General features: G+C 42.6%; 1 protein-coding gene across 1 annotated transcript in view; it reads left to right on the top strand.

Annotated features, from left to right (window-relative positions):
- The window catches only part of LOC115096946 (protein MTSS 2-like), a 180,911-nt gene that overhangs the window by 113,070 nt on the left and 43,062 nt on the right, over positions 1-24,779 (top strand). The window contains exons 7-9 of the mRNA XM_029612279.1: positions 6,148-6,305; positions 15,278-15,385; positions 20,808-20,905. Of these exons, the coding sequence (XP_029468139.1) occupies positions 6,148-6,305; positions 15,278-15,385; positions 20,808-20,905 (364 nt within the window). The remainder of the gene's footprint in view (positions 1-6,147; positions 6,306-15,277; positions 15,386-20,807; positions 20,906-24,779) is intronic.

The raw sequence follows: 24,779 nt of genomic DNA, 5'->3' as shown, positions 1-24,779 counted from the left end.
ATCTGGGTCATTCTGTGATTTTCCTCTATGTTCGGATGAAGAGTTTGCTTACTGTGTGTCTGCAGGTAATACACTAAATTCAGATAACCAAGAATGTGTTTGTCAGCAGAAATGTTGGACTGGATGCAACTAGTTTCTAACTACAAATGTGTCCTCTAGCTTATTTGTACAGACACGCCTTCAGTTTGTTTTTGCAATATTATTACCGTATAAGGAAGTCTGTGAGAATACAGAATGGAATAGACTAGACTGAGAAGAGCACATTATACATATTGTTCTCCCCTGAACAGTCAGGATCGTGTTGCATATGAGTGTGTTAAGCTAAAATAAAACAAAAATCATTGTGTGTGTATATGTGTAACAATTATTTTTGACCGTGGTGGTTTGAGCTACGTTTTCTAAGTGGGAGTGAGTGGCAGAAGTTTTAAGTAACAAACGAAAAATGTTTCTCTCGGCAGCAATGTTACATGAGGTGTCGGTTTCACAGTTCCCGTGTTTTCTAAGTGATTGGTTCTTCACTGACCTGATCCATGTTTAAGATGTCTGAGGATGGATTGCTTTCACTGCATGCAGACTGGAAAGCTTTCTCAAGTATCTTTCATGATTTTAAATTTATGAATGAAGTGCTTTAGAAAGTTAAGTCTCATAGGGCAGTGGTTCTCAGTCCAGTTCTCTGACATAGCCAGGCAGTTTTGATTTCAGGACATGCACAACGATTATTCATGAAATAGATTTTTTTGTATGTAAATCTGTCTCGTGTATATCCTGAAAACCAGACTGGCGGGGTATCCAGATGACTGGGTTGAGAACCACTGTCATCCCATTTGACTTGCTGCTATGAAAACTGGAACAAATATTGAACTGCTATAGATTAGTAATTCTAGCTATAAAGTGCTTAAGGGGCATTCGTCTGCCTCCACAGCCTACTAGAATAATATTCATTGACTTTCAATTGTGGCTTTCAAAAACCCCACTTTCTTCAGTCATCATTCAGCATCTTCAGTTCAAGCAGGACATATGCTCACTACCCATTAAGGCATTAAAAGTTTCTGTAGGTTACTTATAATTTGCTATTGGCTAATTTTTAACTAGGATGGAAACCTGGTAGGTAACATTTTGTAGGGTATTTGAGAGTGTAAGTAGGTGTGAATGATCTCTCCGTGGTGCCCATCAAAGAGTTTCTTCTCCTTGCATACATTCAATTTTTCTGCTAGTTACCATTTAAACATGAACTTTGTCATGGGAATCCAAGATGCAGTCTTCAGTGTGGCAACTTCCTTTTCCCTTAAAATATACTGCCTCATAATGCTCCCTTTGTCCTTGCTGATGGCTAAACAGGAAGGGCAAAACTTGTACCTGCCCTTCTGAGAACCTGGTTCATACAATGGGAGTTTTGGAGCTTGTGGACCAATTTGTTGTGTGTTTGGCAGTGGGGTCTGGGCAGAGCCGTCCAAACAGGAGTCATTCTTGGTATTGAAACAATTCAGCCCTGAAACTTGTAGTTCCCTCCACCCCTCTCTCCCCCCCCCCCCCCCACCTTGCATGGGGCAGGAGCCACTCTCCTTCCAGATAAAGTGGAGCCAGTGGGAGGCTCTTCTGTTTAGGCCCCGGAGGGACCTAAACAGAAGCAGCTGTTTAGGTCCCTGCTCCTGCAGAGCAGCTCCTGCAAATTCAGAGCCCCATGCCCTTCCTGCTTGGGCCCCCACCCATGGGGCAGCAATGGCAAAGCCCCTTCATCTTCCTTTGGGGACTCAAGAACAGGACCTGGATCTGCCCACTCCACAAGAACTCAAGCTTCATCTTAGGTGGAAGCATCTTTGATTTCTCCAGATGAGATTTGTAGGGCAGCCATGTGGCCCTTGCATTCCTTCACAGGGTTCTTGATGTGTGAGCCAAAGCAAACCAGGCTTCTGGGACAAGGGTCCTCCTGCCCAACTTAGATACAGCTTTGGTACTGGTCTAGGAGAAAGAAAAGGCGTGTAAAGGTTTACCTGTTAATTTCCTTTCCTTGAATTCTGCTAGACCAGTGCAGATTTCTTCCTGGGAACACAGGAACTGACAAGGGGTGAATGACTGTCAAGATGACACTAATCCATTTTCTTTCTTCATTTCTGGCTTTTTCTCCCCTTCTCCATCTTGACTGGTCTGGGTCTCAAGTTCTGTCTCTGATTTCAAAACTCTGGGGTTTCTCTTCTTAGTTATATATGCAGAGGGATATTGGGGAAGTATCCCCTTTTGCTTGCTAAACAATTGTGGGTTATGTTTTTTGAACTTAAGTTATGATGGTTGTCTCGTTGTTCTGACAAGCTATTGGCAACTGCTTAAGTCCGCACTCCTCTTACTGCCAGCATCGAGGTCCTAAGGGTTTAAAAAACAAATTGTGGCCTCTGTCTCCAGCAGTTGTGGAACAAGATATTACCACTAGTCAAGAGTGGTCTAGCAGGACTCAAGGAAAGGAAATTTTAACAGGTAAAATTTTACAATGTGTATTCTTTCTGAAGGTTTATATTACTTTAATGGAAGTCTGCAAGTTCCTGAAGAGCTTGTTCACTATACTAAAATATATTATTTACCAACTCAGAGGATCAGATCTCCAAATCATGAGCAGATCCCTTTAGTTTTGTTAGGAACTGGGCAGCATTTTGGGGAAAGGGGAGCCTATTCTAAAAGGATGAGCTGCACCTTAACATGAGTGGAAACAGTCTGCTGTCACTAACCTTTAGAAAGGAGATAGAGCAGCTTTAAACTAGAACATTCTTTTATTTATTCTACATATTTGATCAATTGCATATCTTACACATAGTAATCTAAGTGATGTACAATAAACAAAATTAATCAGCTGTGCATGGTTTGGAGGGCAGTATCTTCAAAGGATACTAAAACAAGGAAGGTAGGCATCTTGATAGAGAGGTTTCAATAAAATCAAGCATAGCTTAAATGCCTACAAGTAAAGAACAGATTTAATTAAATTCTAAATTATCCCTGTCAACTAAGAAAGTTGTATATATAAATTAAAAATGTATCTTGAAATGTCTGTATGCTAATGTCAGGAGTCTTAAAAAGTAAGATGGAAGAGTTAGAATATAGTACTGAATGAAGAGGTAGACTTAATTGGCATTTCAGAGACTCGGATAACCAATGGAGTTGTGCTGTACCAGATTACAAATTTTATCACAGTGGATCAACTTGGAGGGGTGGAGTGCCATTTTGTTAGGGATGGCATAGACTCCAACAGGAGTCTAAATGCATAAGGGGGAAATTCCATGTGGGATGGGGAAGAGGATAGCGGTGGGAATATACATCTATCTGCCTGGCCAAAATGAATAAATGTATGTTGAAATGATAACAGAAGTTAAGGAAGTTAACTAATTTGGCAACGTAAGAATAATGGGAAATTTCAGTTCCCCCCCCCCCCCCCCCAATACTGACTATAATGCTTCTATCGCTCCATGATGAGACCACAGCATTGAACACTGTGTGCAATTCTGGTCGCCGCATCTCAAAAGATATAGTTGCACTGGTGAAGGTACAGAGAAGGGTGACAAAAATGATAAAGTGGATGGAACGGCTCCCCTATGAGGAAAAGCTAAAGAGGTTAAGGTTGTTCACCTTGGAGAAGAGATGGCTGAGGGGGGATATGATAGAGGTCTATAAAATAATGAGTGGAATAGAACAGGTAAATAGGAATCTGTTTATTTTTTCAAAAATACAAAAACTAGGGGACACTCCATGAAGTTAGTAAGTAGCACATTTAAAACTAATTGCAGAAAATACATTTTTACTCAACATATAACTAAGCTCTGGAATTTATTGCTGGAGGGTGTGGTAAAGACAGCTAGTGTAGATGGGTTTAAAAAAAAAGGTTTGGATGAGTTGTTGGAGAAATCTATAAACTGATAAGCATATAGATTTGGGAAAAACCACTTCTTATCTTTGGACTTTAGCAACATGGGATCTATCTATTGTTTGGGATCCTGCCAGGTACTTGTGACCTGGATTGGCCACTGTTGGGAACAGGACATTCTGCTTGATGGACCCTCAGTCTGATCCAGTATGGCAATTCTTATGCTCTAGTTAAGAGATCAGTATTCAGAGAACAGGTGTGCATAACGTTTCCTGGATCTTCAGTGGGACATTTTTGTCTGTTGCTGGATATACCCAGATATAAAGTTACGCAATTAGGGAATTTTCAAAGGAGATATACATGTAAATATACTGTTGTAGCAATTTTCAAAAGCCATTTACCTGCATTAAGTGCACTTAACTTGAGTAAATACTACAGACAATCCAATGGAATATGTTGTAGCACTTTTCAAATACCCACTTACACGCGTAAAGTACAATTACATGGGTAAAACCCAGTTTTAAGTGTGTAAATGCTTTTGAAAATCAGGCCCATAACTATCTTTTTTACCGGATAATTTTTGGGCAGCTGTTTTCTTACCTGACTTGTGTGCGCACCATTAGCCAGAGAACACTCAATATGTCCTTGCAGCGGCTGAGTTTAGTCCTGGCCCTGGAATGCTGCTTTCAACATCCCTTTTTATCCCGATACATTTTATACGCACAACTCACAAGTGCGCACAAAATTTATGCAGGCGTGGGGGGGAGGAGGAGATATTCAAACTTTGGGGGGGGGGTTTGTGCACATAACCCCCAAACATTACCCATACAAAGCCTTGGAATATCAAACTCTAATGTCAATGTCTTTTATAAACATTGGGGTTAGTTTTTGTTGTTTTTTTTTCAAAGGGGTCTAGACATCTATGTAAGGGCAACTGGTTAGATCAAAGCCTTTGAAAATGGCCCGGGCTGAATGGCTACATTTACCTCTCCCTCCGCTCAAGTGTCATGCAGTAGCTAAATGTATCCACAAATTCTGGGCTGGGATGGAAGTTAAGCAGCCAGCACTTATTTTCAGCACTAGCCACCTCGCTTGCCCAGCCAAATCTAGGAAATGCCATAGCAGGCAGAAATCTGTCCAGGCAGATCCTCCCTCCTTCCCTCTCATCAGTTGGGGGGAAATATCAGCCTCTCCTCCCCCCCCCCTCCCCCCATCCTCAGTCATCTCCCTATCTGATTATAAAAGTTCAGTGGGAGGCCAACGTGCTCTTCCCCCCCAGTCTGTCCGTCCCTCCTTTCCCATCCCAATGTTAATGTTTGGCCAGTAGAACCAAGAGCCCCCGACACCCACCCCACCCTCACCCTGACCCCTCGATTGTGGGCACTAAGCCCAGAGAAGGTAAGACCATATCCTCCTCCTGGTTTGACTTGGAGAGGGTTTGGGGGTTTGGGGTCTACCCGGAGGAGAATCTGCAGAGAGGATTGCAGTAGGGTGATGGCCCCACATTTTAAATGTTATTGGGATGGGTGGAAGGGGACCTAGCTGGCTAGGACTGATTTTCAGTGATAGCTAACTAGATTTAGGAAGCTTTTCTGCTGAAAATCATTTTAAGTTAGGTACTAGGATTTTTTTAATTTTTTTTTTTAATTGGCCTCATAATGAACACTTCTGGATCCTCCTTTTTTTTTTTTTTTTTTTTTCTTGACAACTCACACATTTTATCAACAGTCTCAGGGCCTTGCTTAAGCCTAATTCAGAGACCTGAGGGCCATTTTCCACACGATTCAGCAAGGCAGTGTGCAGATCCATCAGGGATCCTATTGGATACAGTCTTTAGATGAAACAGGGCATAACATCAAAAAAAGCCCATCTGGTCTTCCTGTCTCCCGCCCTCCTGTAATATCCCTGACCCTACTTCTTTTCAGCGTTTCCTTTGCTGTCCCACGGTGTTTAGGATCTTGGTGGCTCTTCCATGCTTTGTTTTAATGTCTCCTCCTGTTTTAGTCTCCATGGGCTCCACCGGGAAGACCGTTCCATGCATTTGCCACCTTTTCTGAGAAGTCTGCCTTCTCCCAATCTTCTGTCGTTATCCTTTTCCCATTGAAATGCTGAATTAAACTCCTGTAGTTGGCCTCTTAGGTTTCTTTTCCCCATTGTAGGCATCGTTAAGATGGGCTGGGTTTAACGATTGGATAAGCTGGGCAGTTTTTCTTTTGAGTGAGTTGGTCTTCCATTTTGAAAGGTGTGGTCACTTTTTTTTTTTTTTTTCTTTTTTCCCCCCTTCCATTTTACTTTGTATCCAGGAAAGGACGATGTTCGTATGCAGCTGGACTGTGCTCTTCAGGATGTGACTGACAAGTACGCGCTGTTGGAAGAGATGGAAAAGAAGGCCGTGACCCGGGCCCTGACAGAGGAGCGGGGGCGCTTCTGCACCTTTGTGTCACTTCTAAGACCGGTTTTGGTAAGTCTCGTCTCGTACACATACTGATGGGGATTGCTAGCCAAAAAGAAGATCCGGGCCTCTCTGCTTGTGGATCTTTACATTTGCCTGAGGTATGTCAAGAGGATCTTCTTTTCCCAGCGCTAACCCTGTGCAGCTTAAAAGTTGACGAAATGCTGTAAAAAAACACGCACACACGTAGCCTTCCATACATTCCTATATCCCACATATATATGGGACAATTTTCATATCTGACCACACAGGTGGAAAGTCTATGGGTACTTTTAACTATAGGCTTTGCAGCAGTTTTCAAAGGGGAAGTGCGAACAGACTTTTCCTGTGAAATAGCCCTGGGAGAAAAGTGTGTGCAGAAATTTGCATCTGCTTTTTTTTTCTGTGTGTACTTTTTCCATGGAAAATAACCACATAGTTCTGAACATGCAAAACTATGCATGTTATTGTTGCCTTCCCTTACCTAATCCTGCCCCTAGGAGTGCTTCACACAATGTGAGTTATGTACTTTTAGCTGCATAGAGGGTGGGTAGTTTTCAGAACGTCCTTTTACTTGGGTAAATAGCTTGCCTTCTCTGTAGTACAGCTCGAAACACAGCCAACATACACATCTTTTCTGCCGTGTTCCCTATCTGCTACAGCACTGCAGACCTTTGTTCATCTTTGCTTTCACGCTCACTTCCTAGTAACTAAACATCTTCTGCGCTTTCTTGAATCCTGCTACTGTTTTTGGTCTCCACTTAACCGCCATTGGGAGGCTGTGCCATACGTACCTCCACCAGGCCCTCTACCAAAAAACAACTTGTTACTCCTGAGTTTCTTTTTCCGGTCTCGCCAAGACTCCTTGTTCTTGACCATCCTTTCCATGTGTGAAGAAAGGGCCTGTGCAGTCTTGAAATGTCACGTGCTGCAACAAAATGTACTGGAGGAAGCAGGCAATAACCTACACAGACGCTGTAAGAGCCAGAAAACAGAGGCCTTTTCAGTGAAAGGGATAGAGAGTTATTCCAGAAGGCCCAAGCAGCTGTTTATAACAACAGTAAAGTCTCTCTTGAAATCAGAAAAGCAAGACTCTATCTTAAATGCACTTGAGGAGCATTTGGATGAATTTGTAAAAATGTTTTTCTTACGAAAAGTTTGATTCAGTAAGAACCTGAGACTAAATATGGAAAAGTACCTGGTTCATATATTCTTACTGAGTCCATTTTAGGATTAGTTACTTCTATTGGGTCTGACCCTGTTGTAAAAAGCAGCGAAACCAGGGGCTTGGTAAGGTAGTGGGAACTACACTTAACACTTCCTTGCAGAAAGGTTATGTTGCCTACCACCCTTTATCCTTTGCGATACACATTTTGCTTAAAAAAGTCAATTTACTTCCCCAAAACTGTAAAACTAAATAAATGAATTATAGACCAGTGGCCAAAATTCCTTATTTGGGAAAATTAATTAAGGCCGAGTCCATTCGGACATTTTTGGAGAAGGAAACAAGTTTGAATCATTCCCGTCTGGATTTAGCTAAGGTTAAGGGGCCAAGGCAACGCTACTGCCCTTCTCCAATGATATATATTTAGAAATAAGCCGTGGTAATGAGTTTGTTCCTCTTTCTAGATCTTTCCCCGGCATTTGACGCTTGATCTCTCTTGGGTGTTGGAAGAAGGCATTTATAACTGGTTTAGATCTTTCTTGAAGGATAGAAGCTGGTTCATAGTCACTTGAGGAGTTTCACAAGGTTTACTGTCACCATTTGTATTCATTCTCTGTTTATTCCCTTTAGGCAAATTTATTCAAGAATTTCAAATCAAATCTTTTTTTTTTTATTTTTACTTTTTTTTTTTTTCCTCTTAAGTGACGAATGTTCAGTAGCCCTAAAGAAATTATTTGACTACAAAAAAGCAGTTAGAAGTTGCCAGGAAAGAAATATGTTAAAACGTAATATGGCTGAAACTGAAATTCTGCACATAGGAAAAGTTGGCTTGGTGAAGATGAACAGAGTTTTCAATCAATGCTCAATTTATAATCCCTGTTGGTAATCAAGCTGGAAATTTAGGTGTCACATTTGATTCCTCAAGTTCCATCAATTTTTTTGTTCCTGCTTTGTTTGCCTTAGATTAATTGATCAAGCCTGTCATTTTCTGGACAGAGATCATTTTGATAAAGTTATTCAAGCTTTGATTCTCACTGGATTAAACTACTGTAATTAGTCCTTTGAATGAGACTCCCTGCAAAATGCATACACTGCCTGCAGCCTGTATTATCTGTGGCACCACTTACAGAGCCAAAATATCCTCTCTCCTAAAGACGAGTGCGCCTTGGATTCATTTTAAAATTTTATCCTTGGAGGGCAGTAAAGACATTTCCACGGGTATAATGGTGTCTTACCTGCGGAAATGGACTCTCTGATTATTGCCCACCCTATGCAGGTAAACAACCCGCATGCTGTGTAGGCAGTCCTGGGGGAGGGGGAGCATGCAGAATGGAAAAATGCACATACAGGTGAATTTTCAAAGGAAGAATGCCCCTAAATGTAACATGCTACCCTAGTGATTTTCAAAAGCCACTTAAGCAAGTAAATCCTAGGGACAATTCAGTGGCATATATTGTAGCAATTTTCAAAAGCCCACTTACATGGGTACCTGAATGTAATCTGCTTTGAAGTGCTGAAAAGCAGAATATAAATAAATTGTAAAGTGCATTTACACACATTTAAACCCAGGTGTACTCGTGTAAATGATTTTGAAAATGAGGCCCTTAGTTTTGTTTGTAGTTGTTAGTTTGTTCTGAAAGTGTTCCTGCAAAGAAAGCAAGCGCAAATCTTTGTGCATGATTTTTCATTAGACGATAATTCAAGCAATGCTAGCAGCGCGCTTTTTGCTTTATTAGCGCAAAGGCAGTGGGTGAAAGTACTCAGAGTTTGCACCAGCGTGGGCGCTTTTGATTGGGGCTCGTTATCCGGGTAATTTCCAGAGGGACTTCTGCCGGTAAAATGGTGCATTACCTGCAGAAATGGCACTTTTGAAAATTGCCTGCCCGATTAATGCACGTCGGATTACACATGCGCGCACACAGTGACGAGAAATCCCGAGGGCAGGGTTTGCATTTATGTTCCCCTTCCGATTTTTAAAAAGCGTATGTGTACATTTTTAACAGAAAAATTCCCCATTCAAATCAAATGGAAATTGTGTCCAAAGTTGTGCCAGGATCATTTTCAAAGTGAATTTACACCGGTGATCTCTGCATAAAGTGGCCTGGAAATGTATGTTCACCGTTACAAAATTATCCCTTAAGTCAGAACTTTCCAAACTTTTCATGTTGGCGACACACTTTTTAGACAAACATAATTTCATGACACAGTAATTCAGTCTACTAGCAAACCAGAGGTTAAAGGTTAAATGAACGAAACGTATTTCGACAATTTATGTATGTTTCCTTAAATATATACATAATAAAATGTTTCACGACACAACCTATCTTGTGAAAACCTTTCATTTATATAAAAAATATATAATATTCCAAGATTAATGTTATTGTTATAATTTGAGTAACAATAATAAAACAAATTCTGTCCCCCACACACTCATCTCTCTCTCCCCCCCCCCCCCCCCCAGCACGTCTGACCCCCACACACTCATCTCTCTTCCCCCCCCCACAACCACATGTCTGGTCCCCACACTCATGTACCTCTTCTTTTTGATTGTTGCCAGTTGAGTGCTTCACTCCCTTCTGGGTTCAAGCCTGCTGCGGTAGATAACACCTTCCATGATCACCAGACACTGCTGCTTGCAGTCAGTTCTCCGCGTGGCCAGGCCTCATCGGCAGCAGCAACCAATGACAGGGACAGCTGGGCTCAAGTCCCACCCACCAAGCCCCAAAAAACCGCGATTTGACAGCAAAAATCGCCCAATAATAAGCAACCCACGAACTGGGAAAAAAAAAAAAAAGTGAATCGCTGGAGGGGAGCGGCTATGTGGACCGGGCTTGCGCGACACGCCTGCACACTGCAGGCGACACATTTAACGTGTCCCAACACACAGTTTGGAAAGCTCTTCTTTAAGTGTTCACATTTTTACATGGGGGCAGGGGTGGAGGAAAGCAGGCTGTCTACGGCGCCATCCTTCTATTCAGTGATTAAAAAATTCTCGGAGCTCTTTACTCGTCATTCTGTCTTTGAAAAAAGCACAGTTTGCATACTGTTAGCTGTATTGGCCCTCATTTCTGGAACCAGCTTCCTCTGGAGATTAGGATTGTTTGGTATTGCACAAGATGGTGACAACCTGGTTATTTAGGTCAACTTTCCCTTTTGTTCTCCATCAATGTGCTTAGATTGTTTCTTAGCTGGATGGGTTACCTTTTGTTTTAAATAGTTTTATTGTATGTTTATGTACTGTTTGATCCCTATGAACCTCCGTTATGTGACGAAATTTTTATTCTGCTGGACTATATTATTGTTGAGGCTCCAACATTTTGCCTTTTTCTTGTTACAGTTTAGTTTGTCATTGTTTCTCTTATACTGTTTTATTACTATTTATGTTTTTATTGGACTATTTTTTATATCAAATTTTCTTGCTTGGAGTGCTGTCTGTATTCGAGCAAGTTATAAAATAAATCAAATGTGTTGATCCTGTAAAAAGTATCACAAACTACTAAGACTCCTCATAAGGTTTGAGACACAGACCTGAATCATCTTGATAGCACTTCTCTGGACATTCTGTGCCCTGGCTGTACCTGTCTCTAGGTTCAGCCTCCAGATCTGGATATAATTCTCCCAGGTGTTGCCGGTGATTTTGTAGAGAGGGATTATTACCTTATATCTCCATAATCACCTAAGTATTCCACTGATCTCATCATGGCTTTTTCTGAAATCTGTAGGTTGTGATATCTCGATTGGACCCATAAACAAGATATTTTGTAGCACATGAGCTTCAGAGCACACACAGCCCCTTCTTCAGATGTAACTGCAGCTTTAATAGCTTGAGAATGTTTTGGGACAAGAATACCCACAGTAGAGGCCTTTAGGAATTGGCAAGAGAGGGTTGAATTAGCATCACTGCTTAGCCCCATACACTTTCTACATAAGAGGGAGGCGTAATCTTCCCTGTGTGTCAAAGCGTCTCTCTCTCTCTCTCTCACTCTCACTCACTCACTCACACACACGCCTGTAAAGTGTGTTAGAGATGTATAGGTACAGTCGACTCTAGGGTGGAATCCAGTCTAGTATTGCATGATGGATGACCAATGACATAGATTATGGTAAACATGAGGTCCGAAATAGTTATATCTAGTTATTTTAGGAAGTTTTGAAATACATTTGACTAATCGTATTTAGTCCTTAAGGTAGCACATATGTACATTACCAGGATCATGCCCATGTTTTATATTTTTGTTGGGGTGGGGGAGGTTTGGCAGTTTCCTCTGGCTCTTTTGGGTTTCCAGCTCATTCATAACTGGACTTTATTTGGCTACATGCCATGAGCCTTCATTTGCCATCACCCTGGGCGTTTTAACCTATTGCAGAACCCTTCTCGTTGGATTGACAGTCCTTGGCTTGGAGCCCCAGTCCGGAGCTTACTCCGGCATCCTGCACACATGCACCCTCTGTCCAGCCAGCAGGAGTCACCATTAAGGATTGACTGAGAATATCTCCCCTTCTAGTGCCTGTGGGCACTGCTTCTGCAGCCAATGCTGGGAGCCGAAGTCGGGCCCAGCAATAGAACCTAGGTCTCTCCATGGCAACGCACAGCACTGCTGCTGAGTTAGCAGGCCAGTTTATGCTCTGTTTTTTTTATTTTAATTTTTTTTAACACTCTTCTTCCTGTTTTAATCCTTTGTGTACCAGTGTTTGTGTGCAGTTCTGATAAGGATTACAGGTACAGCAGAACTTCAGTTTATTTTGATTCAAAATAATGAGCATGGCTAAATAGACAGAGCTTGCAGAATTTTAGAGGAAGATCTGTTTGCATATATCTTACATATTTTGCTCCTTACTGTTTATACAAGTTGCAAGATTTACATTTCTCTAGTTTTTTAAAGTTACTTTTGTTTCCATGAGTTCAAGGTACTGGAGGGAGCCCTGAGGTGTGGCCCCCAGATGAGGATTCACTGTATTGCAGGATTTCCTAACTGGTGTGCCTTCAGACCTGTTCAGGTGTGCCATGGAAATGTCAGCACTGTTTGATGCTCAGATCCAGTCTAACACCTGGGCTCTGTCCTCAGCACCTTGCGGGAATTAGAGACACCAGCAATGGCTCTTAAACATGTAGGAGCTCGTTTCTGAGAACATGGTAATCATGCGTGCCTTTTCTTCCTAGCTACAGCATGATTCCTGGAGTGTGGTAGTTAATGGGCCATGCAGAGCATAGATAACTGGGATCCGCTTTATGCTGCATGCACATTGCTCACAGCACCTCCTTGGCTTCCCCATCTTTTGAGCCCTTCCAGTCACTGTCTCATCCCCAGATTGAGTGAGAGAGGGAAGCGTGCACTGAGCACCGGATGTGGCTCACTTTGAGTGTTTGAAGAGTTCTGGCAGCTGCATGTGGCAGCCAAGGTAACTGAACTGAGCCAGCTGCCTGCACCACACTGACTTCTCCCTTCTCCTGCACTTGTATAGCAAGGGAGCTGGTTCATTATGATGGGTTCAATTGTATCTTTGCCCCTCTTTCCCTTTGTTTTAAAATTGTGACTTGAGATTGGTGAGGCTTTTCGGTTCTTCCCTAGCTCTTCCCCGCCTGCTTCATGGAGGCTGGTATGCCACACAGCATTTTTGTTAATATAGGTGTGCCTGGGGCGTGAAAAGTTGGGAAGCACTGCTGTAGTGACCATAAGTAAATTGAGAAGAAAAGTATGGAACAGGGGAAAAATCTTGGAGTAGTTGCACATGAGGTCTCATGATGGCACAGTCCAATAGTGGCAAGTTCTGATAGAGCAGGAGGAAACCGATGGGCCAAAAAAAATCTATGGTAGTTCTCTTTTCAACTCAAGATAGAGCCATTACAATCATTTCACTTGGAGAATGTAAGGGTGTGGCTCAAAGAGCCAAGGGGTGCAAAAGAGTGTAACGGTACATCTGACAAACTATTTCAAACATGAAATCGGCTACTGCTATCAAACTCTCATCTCTAAGCCTACAGGTTGAAAACCTCACAAGGAAAAGCCCCTAGATTACAAAGCTCACCAGAAACCCACTCCGAACCTGCCGTACTATAACAGCACTAACACCCAGGATTCACAATGACGACCTTACTGCAGGGCCTGTGGCTCCAGTGAGATAACATCCTTCGCACACCTGCTGATCCACTCGCCTACTTTCTAAACACTTTTTACTGCTTAGTTTCTCGTTAGTTTTCTTGGTTTGCCACAAGTCTCTTCAGCAGGGCCCTTCTGCTTTTACAGCTCCTTAGGTTTCTAACTTGGTCTTTTATTTTTTATATAAATGGGATCATCACTTACCCCACTTTAGAGGATGCTGCGGGCTTGGTTACGTTTCCATTGCATAGTGTTTGTATGGAGTCTGAAACAAAACCCTCCCTCCCCAGGCAGCCATAATTGGGAACTATTGAGGACAACACATTGAAATCTTCAACTCAATGTGCAGCAGAAGCCAGAAAAGCAAATAGAATATTAAGAAGTATTTGGAAAGGAATGGAAAATAAAAACTGGAAAGGGAATATATAATAATGATTCAGTATTGTCTTATGGTGTGACCTTAAGTTTTGTATGTAGTTCTGGTCACCCCAAGGTTGATATTCAAAAGCCATTTAGATGGGTAACTGAAAAGTTATCCGTCTAAATGGCTAGCCAGCTATATTTAAAGCCGTTTACGGCTAAATTCTAGCCGCATAATGACTTATGTGGCTAGAATTTAGCTGCATATTTCGGGGGTGGTACACAGGCTGGCAGCAGGCATTTCGGGGCATTTTAGGGCGGGTCTGAATTAGCTGCATAAGTTATGCGACTAACTCTGGTCGCGCCATAGGTCTGTCCATAGGTTAGCTGGATATATTCAGCGGTGCAGCCACACCACTGAATATTCCTGTTAAGTTAGCCAAATAGCTATATCTGGCTAACTTAACTTGCTACTCCATGGCTGAATATCAACCTCCTCATCTTTTAAGCAGAAAGAAATAACAGAACTAGAAAAAATGCAGAGAAGCACAGCAAAAATGATTAAGGAGATGGAAAAACTCCTTTATGAAGAAAGGCTAAACAGGTAAGGGTTCTTCAGCTCGGAGAAGAGATATGATAGAGGTTTATAAAATTGTGTGGTGTGAAAAAATAGGGATTAATTATGCACTCTATCAATTAGTACAGCTACTACATTTGAAAAAGTATGCGTGTAAATTCACATGCACAAGTTATATCTTAGAAAGACTTTGCACGAGTGAGTGTGTGCGTGTTATTTCATGCAATTTGCAAAGCAAACTTGCTTACCCAAGTTTGCTTTGAAAATTGGTGTAACATACGCATAAAGCTACTGCATATGTTTCCCCGCAATTTTATAAAATTATCTTCCCCAGGACCTAACTATGCATACCCTAGAGAAGAGGGGAGAGAGCGTATGTGGTAGAGACATTCATATACTTCAAAGGTGCAATAATACACAAGAAGCAAACCTTTTTTGGAAGAGGGAATGCTCTAGAACAAGAAGTTGTTGGATGAGATTCCAAGGGCATAGAGTCAAGATCAACATGAAGTATTTCTTCATGGAAAGGGTGGTGGATGCATGGAATGGCCTCTCGGGAGAGGTGGTAGAGAGAGAAATTGTCACAGAATTCAAGAGAGCCTGGGAAAAGCACTGGTTGTGAGGAAGTGAGGAGAAAGCTGAAAATCAGCTGCACTGCACCAGGAATGAAATTGGACAGAGTAGCTGGTCCTTATCTGCAGTCATATTTTATGTGTGTCAAAGCATGCCTTGTGAACGAGCTGTTTGCTTCCTCAACAAAAAAGTGAAATTGGAAGTTTTGAAATGTTTATTATTGTTCTAGGATGAAGAGATTGGGATGCTGGGAGAAATAACTCATTTACAAACCATTCTGGAAGACCTTACCAATATGACAGCAGAACCAAACATACTGCCTCCAACAAGTGAGCAGGTCGGTGCCGGAGTTCCTCAGCTTGGGCTTGCATGGGGCATTAGTCGGTGCCTCTTGTATTGTGCACTCACAGCTGCTTGGGTTTCAATTGGGGCAGACTGCTGGGCTGGGGTGGATGTCTAGGTACTTACTTGGTGGCACAAGAGAGATGATTTCCAATGCACATGAAAGAGCCGCTGCATTAGGACGTTGGGTGAGAGCAGATTTAGAACAACTCTTCATTTAGGTGTATTGGATTGAAGGGTTCGGCTTTGATAGTCTAAACTCCCCCTGTCAGCTGCAAAGTTTGGATCTTTTGGTTAATATCAGGAAGACTTAGCGCAGGCTATAAAACTAGGAGACAAGTTAAAAAAAAAAAAAAGCCATATTTGTTCTTGAGAAACCTGGATTGTATGCACAGTTTTTGATTCTTTGTATTGTACCAACACTAGATGCATCCCAGGGTGGGGTACATAAGCTTTATAGACCACATAGATCCCTTCAGATCTGGCTTTGGAGAAATGAGACAATGTACAGAAAGAAAAAGCTTGTTACAAAAGAAAGGGCCAGTGAGTCTCAAAGAATATAAACCAAGAAGCAGATGAAGTTTTGTTTTTGGGGAGAGAGCAAAGAGCTGAAGAGAGAGAGAAAATCGTGCTATAAAGTGCCATTGTAATAAAATACAAGACAGTATACATAGTGGCTGCGGCAGATAAAAAAACCAATTGGTCCACCCAGTTTGACCAGTTATTCCAGTCTGCACTGCTAAAGATTATATCATAGCTGCCATCCGTAATCTAGTTTATTCATTTCTCTTAATATGCCACTTTTTAAAATAAAGCCATTTACAGCAGGCATAAAATACAGACGTAGATTGGATAAATAAAATAACAGCACAATGGTTCTAAAATCTAAATAAAACTAAAATAGGGACTGAATCTTTACCACTTGTAGGGTAAGAACATAAGTGCCATGCTGGGTCCAGCATTCGGCCTGTGACTGGTGTTTTGGGTCATTTGAAAGTATGCGGCAGAGCCTAAAGGTTGGATCATTCCCTGTTGCTCATCCTTAGACGTAAGAGGATTTCGTGCTCCTTATCCAAATCAGATAAGGGTGGATGAGCATACAAGTTCCCATACTGAACCCAACAATCAGCATTCCCCCTCCGTGTCTTTCCCCAAAAGCTTTGCGGTAATGTATACAGCTATGTGGAAATCTTTGATAGAGAAACACGAGCACATGAAAGCCACTGAAAAATGAAACAAACATCCAAATCCTGAACTAATTGCAGAGGACAGATTGAGAAGGATGTAAGGCCAAAGCAGAGAATAGCAGAAGCCAATTCCTGAGCTAATCATTGCTTGAAAAAGTAGCTTTGTGGCATCCAGCGAGAGATGGATGCCACAAATTTTGGACAGATGGGAATGGCAGGACTTTGTAAGAACACGGGGGAGAAAAGAAAGAGATGAGTCAAATGCGACAGCTAAGGATTTGGCCACTGGGAATGGAAAAAAGTGTGGGATAGCCAGGACTGACGTCTGAAGGGATTGAAAAGCAAAACATTAGTTTTCCACATTTAGTTGCAAGAAATTCAAAAATACCACTGAACCCAGCACAGTGGCTTTGATATGGACCTGGTCTGATCACCGAAACTGGTCAGGCAGAGTAAAGCATATTTTCCAGCAGTTACTGCAGTGCGCAGAAATCCCTTGGTCAGGATAAATATTTTAAAAATGATATGTATATTTACAACACCAGGACAACCCACCCAGCCTGCTCCTTGACCCTGTAGATCAGTGTTCTTCATTGTAAGGCTCACATCAGCAGTAAGTGCAGCTCCCTGACTGTCGTAAGTGCAGCTCCCTGACTGTCTTCCCTTGTTAAACCCTCCCCTCCTCCCCACCTTCTTCAGAGGTTGGCTTATTTATTTGGATTTAGCTCGTGCCTTTTCATTGGTAGCTTAAGGCAAGTTATATTCAGGCACAGGAAGTATTTCCCTGCCCCACAGGACTTACAAACTGAGGGCCTGATTTACTAAGGTGCTTCTCCCATTCTGCATCTATGGGCAAAATGCTTAATAAACTGGGCCCTTAAATTTGTACCTGAGGCAATGGAGGCTAACGTGAGTTAACCAAGGTCACAAGAAACGTCTGTGGGACTCGAATCTTGGCTTTCTCAGTCCTCATCCTGCTGCTCTCACCATTAGGCTGCTCCTGCCATTGGAATAGCTGCTTTTTTTTTTTCCGCTCCGTAAGTTTCACCTGTGTGTTACCCAACTGCCCTGCTCTTCTTGCGAGACTCTGAGAATGGCGCAGGGGTTTAGGCACCACATGGCTCAAATTCACTGAGAGGCATGCCAGAAGATAACAGAACAGCTGTTTTGGAGGCAGCTCCAGCTGCAAGCCTCCGGAGAAAGGGAAAAGGGGATTAACGAACTGTAGGGCGGGTCAGCTTGGAGGGAGTTGGAAGTAGGGGACAAGATGGTAGAGGCTGCCTGGTTTGGGGGTTGGAGTCGGAGGAAGAGTATGTGTTAGGAGAGATGGGCTGGGGACCTGAGAGAGAGTGAGGGGAGCTAGGCTGAAAGGGATATAGTGTGGGTGTTGGAGATGAGCTGAGGGGAAGAGTGTTATGCCTGAGCAGTTGGGCCGGCCACATCATCAAAGGGATGAACCACCTCGATTCCCCTGGGCCTTCTGAGTTGTCGGAGGGGGAACCTCCCCTGCCAGGGTGCGGGTTGCTTTGCCTGATGATATTTCTAGCTCTCCCACCGAAAGTTTTTTTGCCAAAGTGGCTGTCACTTGAAAAATTGAGAAGATCAATGCTGTAGAGGGATACCTCCCATTATGTGTGCTCCTACAGTCCCCAGCATTCTGGGAACTGTGGATAGTAGTTTGCTTTTTTCACCCCAGCGAACCTTAAAAGAAAGGTGCACAATATTTCAGAATACAAGAAGACACTTTAAAGGCAGCATAAAAATGTCAAATTAATCACATCAATTTGTTAAAAATTAATAGTACCACAAAAAATTCCTAAAATTATAAATCTAGATGTGGAGAATGAAAGCTGATTGAAAATTGGTTAAATGGGCACCGTATGGTCAATACAGCTTATTGGACAGATAAGGCAAGCAGATAAGTGATTTCTCAACCCGGTCCTTGAGATCTGCTCACCCAGTCTGGTTTTCAGGATATCCACATTGAGAATTCATGAGAAATGTTTGCATATAATGGAGACAGTTCATGCAAGAATCTCACACATTCATTGTGATAAGCAGACTAGCTGGGCAGGTGCCAAGGACTGGGTTGAGAAACCTTGCTATAAATGAAATGAATTCCTGTAAAATAAAAATAAAAAATTGAGATATATTCAGATGATGCAAGCATCTGTAGTAATTCCAATAAGGATGGAAATGTCCAAAGATTAGACAGACAGCATGGGCAAGAACATGAAATAAGCTTCACTGTAGACAGATGCAAGGTGATATACCTTGGCAATGGTTCTGGATATTTATATATCATTTGGTCAGGAAATTAGATATTGTTGTACTGAAAAGGATCTCGTGTCATTGTGGATAATCAGTTATGAATGTAAATACAGTGTCAAGCTGCGACATGTAAGATATAAAGTGTACTACATAAAAAGAGGAAGTGCATGCAAGGATTATGATATGAATATGATACATGGAAGATAAATGTTTGCATTGGGCAGTAGGTAGGTGATGAGAGCATACTTCAAAGTTACAAGAAAAGAAATGTAATTTAACATTAAAGGAGAACTAGTTTCCTACCTAGTGTACCTCATTCTCAAATTTTCTGCCTGGTCTTTTCAGTCTTAAAGGGCATTTTAACTATGTAAATGTTTTGATAGTTCTCTTAAAAAAAAAAACCAAAAAAAAACAAAACCTTGGCTTAGTGAGTGCAGAACAGGCAAGAAGGCTAACAGAAGCTTAAATTTAATTCTTGCCCAAATGGCAGCCAGTGTGTAGGGTTCAGCTCAGTGGTAAAGCGCTCCGTCTCGAGCAGCCCAAAACAGTCCTTATTGTAAAGCTCTGTTTTGCAGCCTGCGCAGCAGTGTTATCTCATTATTCAACGAATGCTGCGTTCACTGGGGGAATACGGTGTTCACTTCTGCTCCCCCTGCCTCACAAAGGAAAAGGTACCCCTAGAAAGGAACAGAAATGGGCAGCAGAGATGATCAGGGGCATGGGACAACTTTCATACAAGGAGAGAATGAAAACTAGAACTCGGATTTTGGGAGGCGCATACAGGACAAACATCGGTCATGTATTTATGTAAATAGCAATTTGCACACTTTAAAATCACCCTCCCTCAAAACAGCATTGAGGGGGAGGCATTCCTGGAGGTGTCTTTTGAGTTAGATCAGACAATAACTTTCGTAAATTGCATTTCCACCTCCAGACGCGCTGTGCTGGCACAGAAAAAAAAGCAGTTTCAGATGTTCGAGGATCCTTTGTACCTGTGGCAAGGCTCAAAGTGAAAGTGTGTGTACTGTCTCTCTCTGAAAATGGGTACAAGTATCTGCAGACTTTGTCCCAGTGCAGGTAGTTTGAAAATTTTCCCCACAGAGCCATGAGAGATCTAAATAAAGTAAAAGGGCCGTTGTCAGTCACTGTTGTTCGAGAGGATCAAGCAGCAGGTTGAACAGGCAGAGCTTCGTCACACCCCACACAGAACTCATGGCCACAGGACACTTGTAGGTACAAATCCCATAACTGGGTAACGTCCAGGGTTAGATTTTATGGCGGCTGTATCAGTCACGGGCAGTTTAACAGAGAAGTGAGAAAAGGCACCACGACGGCCGGTACTACATGCTGCTCCTTCTTCTTTCCTGTGCACATCCCCTAAGCACCTGCTGGGTGTCGCTGTTGGAGGACGTGCAACCTTTTGGTCTGACCTCGTTGGGTATTTCTTATGTTTGCGAAGGTGTGGAGGAGAGCAGAGTCTTTCAGAACTGCGTGGGGATGACACAAGAGGGGTATTCAAGATAATCGGAGCGCACAATGGGGAAAAGGAATTATTCCAGATCCTGACTAGATCTCTCTAAAAACTGAATGAGGGAAAAATCAAATACAGATAAAAAGAAAAATTATTTTTTTCTTTATTTAAAAAAAAATGTAATTAGCAGAACATGCTACAGTATATGAACCAACAATAGGGTAAGACCCTAGATAAGATGCTTTACTGAAAAAGATGTAAGGGAAGAATATTAAACTTAATAATGTTACATTTGCAGATAGCCAAAACATAGCCATTCCTTTGTTCTAGAGAGGAGTTTTATACATTTAATTTATTTTTCTGCAGAGGTATTGCGCCATTCAGAAATCTCTTGTAGGACGGGTCTTTTGTTCCTTTCAAACAGTTGTGCATCATTTATTTTTTGTCTCCTTGCTTTATGCATTCTTTTTTTTTTTTTCCTTTTGCAGGTGATTCATGACCTGAAAAGCTCGGATTACAACTTCACGTACCACACCCCACCTTCCTCCCCCAGCAGCACCCTGTCCCGCAAGGCCAGCATAAACAGGTAGCAAACCAGAACCTGTTTGGCTTTCTTTTAAGCGCTCGAGGCTTCTTGAAGTAAGGCAGAGACAGATCAGGCACGGCTGAGTTTTTCATCAGGGGGTGAAATTTGAAAAAAGTTATTGATTATTGAATAAATGTTTTAAAGGGCAAGCATCCAGGACTGTTATATTGCTGGCATCCGGCAACATCAAAGGAATCTTCAGTATCGCATAAAAATGTCTCTTAAAGTCGTTTAGCTTATGAATAGTATCAGCTCTACCCAGCTACTTTGATTATCATTTAACATAACATGGTAGTGCATGACAAGTTTCATTAATTGCTTGTTACTGATTTTTCCAGCACCCTTTAGTAGTGTGGTTATGCAGTAATCTCTATTTTATTTGGCCCAGCAGTTTTCTCCTGCTGCTTTTGTGTTTCCAGTTCACTTGAAACCAGGATGGTCATCTGACATCATGAGACTTTTATCTGCAACTGCTCAGCTCACTTGGTCCTTTCTGTTCAGTTCATCTAGAGCAGTGGTTCCCAACCCTGTCCTGGGGACCCCCCCCAGCCAGTCGGGTTTTCAGGAGATCCACAATGAATGCACTGCCTCCATAACATGCAAATTTTCTCTCATGCATATTCATTGTGGATCTCCTGAAAACCCGACTGGCTGGGGGGGTCCACAGGACAGGGTTAGAGCCACAAAACATCATCTAAACCGAAAAGAGAGGCTGAAAATGTAGGGGGGGTGAGGTGGGGGAAATCCCATTATAAATCTAAAAGTTACATTGTTGAAAAGGACTGGAACCTGTTTCGATTGATCCCTCTTCCTGGCAAGAGAAGAGGCATACCTAAAGTATTTGGCACCTGGAGCAGATATAACTTTGGCACCCCCCTCCCCCCCCAGCATATAATTTTAAATTTCCTAAACATTGATAAAATATTTCAAGACAGCAGATCCATCAAATAACACCCAATAATTAAAACTAATAAGGGTTTTAAAAATCTCCTGCTCTCCATATGTCATCCTAAGATTGTTGTAGGCGCACACGCACGCACTATGCTCCCTCTCTCACACACACACACACATATACACACATACACAAACACACACACTCTATGCTCCCTCTCTCACACACACACACACACACACTATGCTCCCCCTCACACACTATGCTCCCTCTCTCTCTCACACACACACACACACACACACACACACACACACACACACACACTGTGCTCCCTCTCACACACACACACACTCTGTGCTCCCTCACACACACATACACACACACTATGCTCCCTCTCTCACACACACACACATACACACACACACACACTCACTCTATGCTCCCTCTCACTCACACACACACACACACACTATGCTCCCTCACACACTATGCTCCCTCTCTTACACTCACACACATACACACACATACACTATGCTCCCTCTCTTACACTCACACACACACTTAGATGGTAAGCCCTCTGGGGATAGGGAAATACCTACAGTATCTGAATGTAATCCACTTTGAAGTGCTGAAAAAAGTGTGAAAAGCGGAATATAAAAATCTAAATAAATAAAATAAATATATACACATACACACATCCTTCTTCTCTCTCTCTCTATATATATATCTATCTATCTATCTATATATCTATCTATCTATATATATATCTATCTATATACACAAACATCCCCCTTCATAGATGCGTGCACACACACACACAAACCCCTTCATACACTGGCACTTGCTCTCACAGGGCCAGTGTTTCGCTTCTTGGGGCCGCTGGCTGCACAGCAGGGCCTCCTCTTCTGCCAGCGTCCTCTTCCACAGGGCCTTGCTTTTGCTGACAGGGAGTGGAAACCCCACGAGCACATCACTGCTCTGCGCCGCTGCAGGGCCTTCCTGCTGGCAGCAACGGCATCCCTCCCCCTGTTGTCTCCCGTGGCGACCCCCCCCCTCCCCCCTTAGTATGCCTCTGGTGAAGAGGACAGAGATTTGCTTCATGAGATTAATATGATTTTCACCCTAGCTTGGGTCAGTTGTATATAAAGCTATGTCCATATTTTAAGGCTGCATCTTCCAGGCTATGTGTACGGGAGAGAGTAGAGAGGACTTCTGATGTTAATGGTGATTCGATCACTAAGAAGATAGATTGGTGGCTGGTTGGTGGCGATAAGAAACAATTGGTTACTTTCCTGCCCGGTACAAAGGCTGAGCTCCAGAGTCTCAAGGAGTGGACGGGGCAATGGTGCAGGGAGAAGGGCTTTAGATTCATTAGGAGCTGGGGAGCCTATTCTGGTGGGATGGGCGCCACCTTAACCAAACTGGAACCTGCTACCTGTACTAAAATGTAAAAGGACACAGAACAATTTTTAAACTGCATCATGAGGGAAAGCATGGTTTGAAATAGTATTCATAAAAGATACCGTTACAAGGAAAACTAAATTTTAAACATACATTTTAAAAAAATAAGGGAAATGAGATTGCACTGAAACAGAGTATGTGAAAGTAGCTGATTTCAAATTGCCTGGATTAATTACTGGTGAGTAGGCTTTGGAAAAAAAATACAGGTAGGTGTCTATATGCAGATATTGAAGACTAAAAAAAACAATAAGATGGGAGAGTTAAAGTGTATGAAGATTTTGATATAATAGGCATCTTAGGGACCTGGTAGGAAAGGACAACCAGTGGGACACAGTGATTGTAGGGCAGTGCTTCCCAACCTTTTTTGTGTCATGGCACACCATTACCTTCCCTATCCCCTATTTTCCTGGCATCCTCATTTTCTCTTTTCTTTCATCTCCTGGTATAATTGCCTTCCCTTCACTCTTCACCCCTGCCCCACATCATCATCACCTTTTTCTTTTCTCCCTTACTTCTCCCACCCCTCACATCATCACCATCTTTTCCCACCTCTTGCCTCTCCGTTCACTCCATAGCAATCCTCATCTTCTCTCCATCACCCATGCCATCATCACCTTCTCTTCTCTTCCCTCTCCCCCTTCCATCCCTGGTATCATCACCTTCTCTCCCTATCCCCCAGCATCATCACCTTCTCTTTCTTTTCTCTCTACCCCCTGGCATCAACACCATCTATTCCCCTTTCTCTCCCTTCTACTCCTGCATCATCACCTTCTTTTCCCTTTACTATCCTTTCTATCCCCTTGCATGATCACCTTCCCCCTCCGTTCTCTCTCCCCTGCATCATCACCATCACTTTTCCCTCCCTGCTCTCTCCCTCCACCCTCCTGGCATCATCAGCTTCCTATTCTCTCCCTCCATCCCCTGACATCTTTATTACCTCTCTCCTACCCTCTCATTCATCACCCCCTTCCATCACCTTCCCTTTCTTACTGCCTCGCTTTCTTGACATCAGCACTTTCTCTTCCTTCCCTCTTTCCGCTCCCCTACCCCATCACCTTCCCTTCTCTCTCCCCCAACACCCCTAACTTCCTAGAAAATTTGGCTGCCCCTTCCAGCAGCATTTACCTGATGATGCTTCTCTCTCCTCTGCCTGTTTCCCTCTGTAATGAGAACCGCAAGACCTATGAGCTTAAAGGGCCCAGTGCAGTTTCACTCATAGAGGAGAGCCAGCAGAGGGGAAAGCAGATCAGATCTGCTCTCTGACTCTTCCTGCTGGTGGGAGGATATGCTGCAGGCCAGCTGTTGTAGAGGAAAGAAACTGAAGATTGCCGTGTATCAAATTGATAGAGCAGATAGGCATAGTGGTGGCAATGTACTGTATGTTAAGGATTTTATAGAGTCCCAAAGGATGCAGATTCTATAGGAAACTAACTGTACTTTAGAATCTTTATGGGTAGAAATTCCATACATGATGGGGAAGCTTATAGCAGTGGGGGTTTACTACTGTCCAGCCAACCAGGA

This window comes from Rhinatrema bivittatum, chromosome 8, assembly GCF_901001135.1.
Source record: "Rhinatrema bivittatum chromosome 8, aRhiBiv1.1, whole genome shotgun sequence".
Lineage (NCBI taxonomy): Eukaryota > Metazoa > Chordata > Amphibia > Gymnophiona > Rhinatrematidae > Rhinatrema > Rhinatrema bivittatum.
Note: the sequence above shows the minus strand (reverse complement) of the source record. Positions and strands in the feature narration are given on the sequence as shown.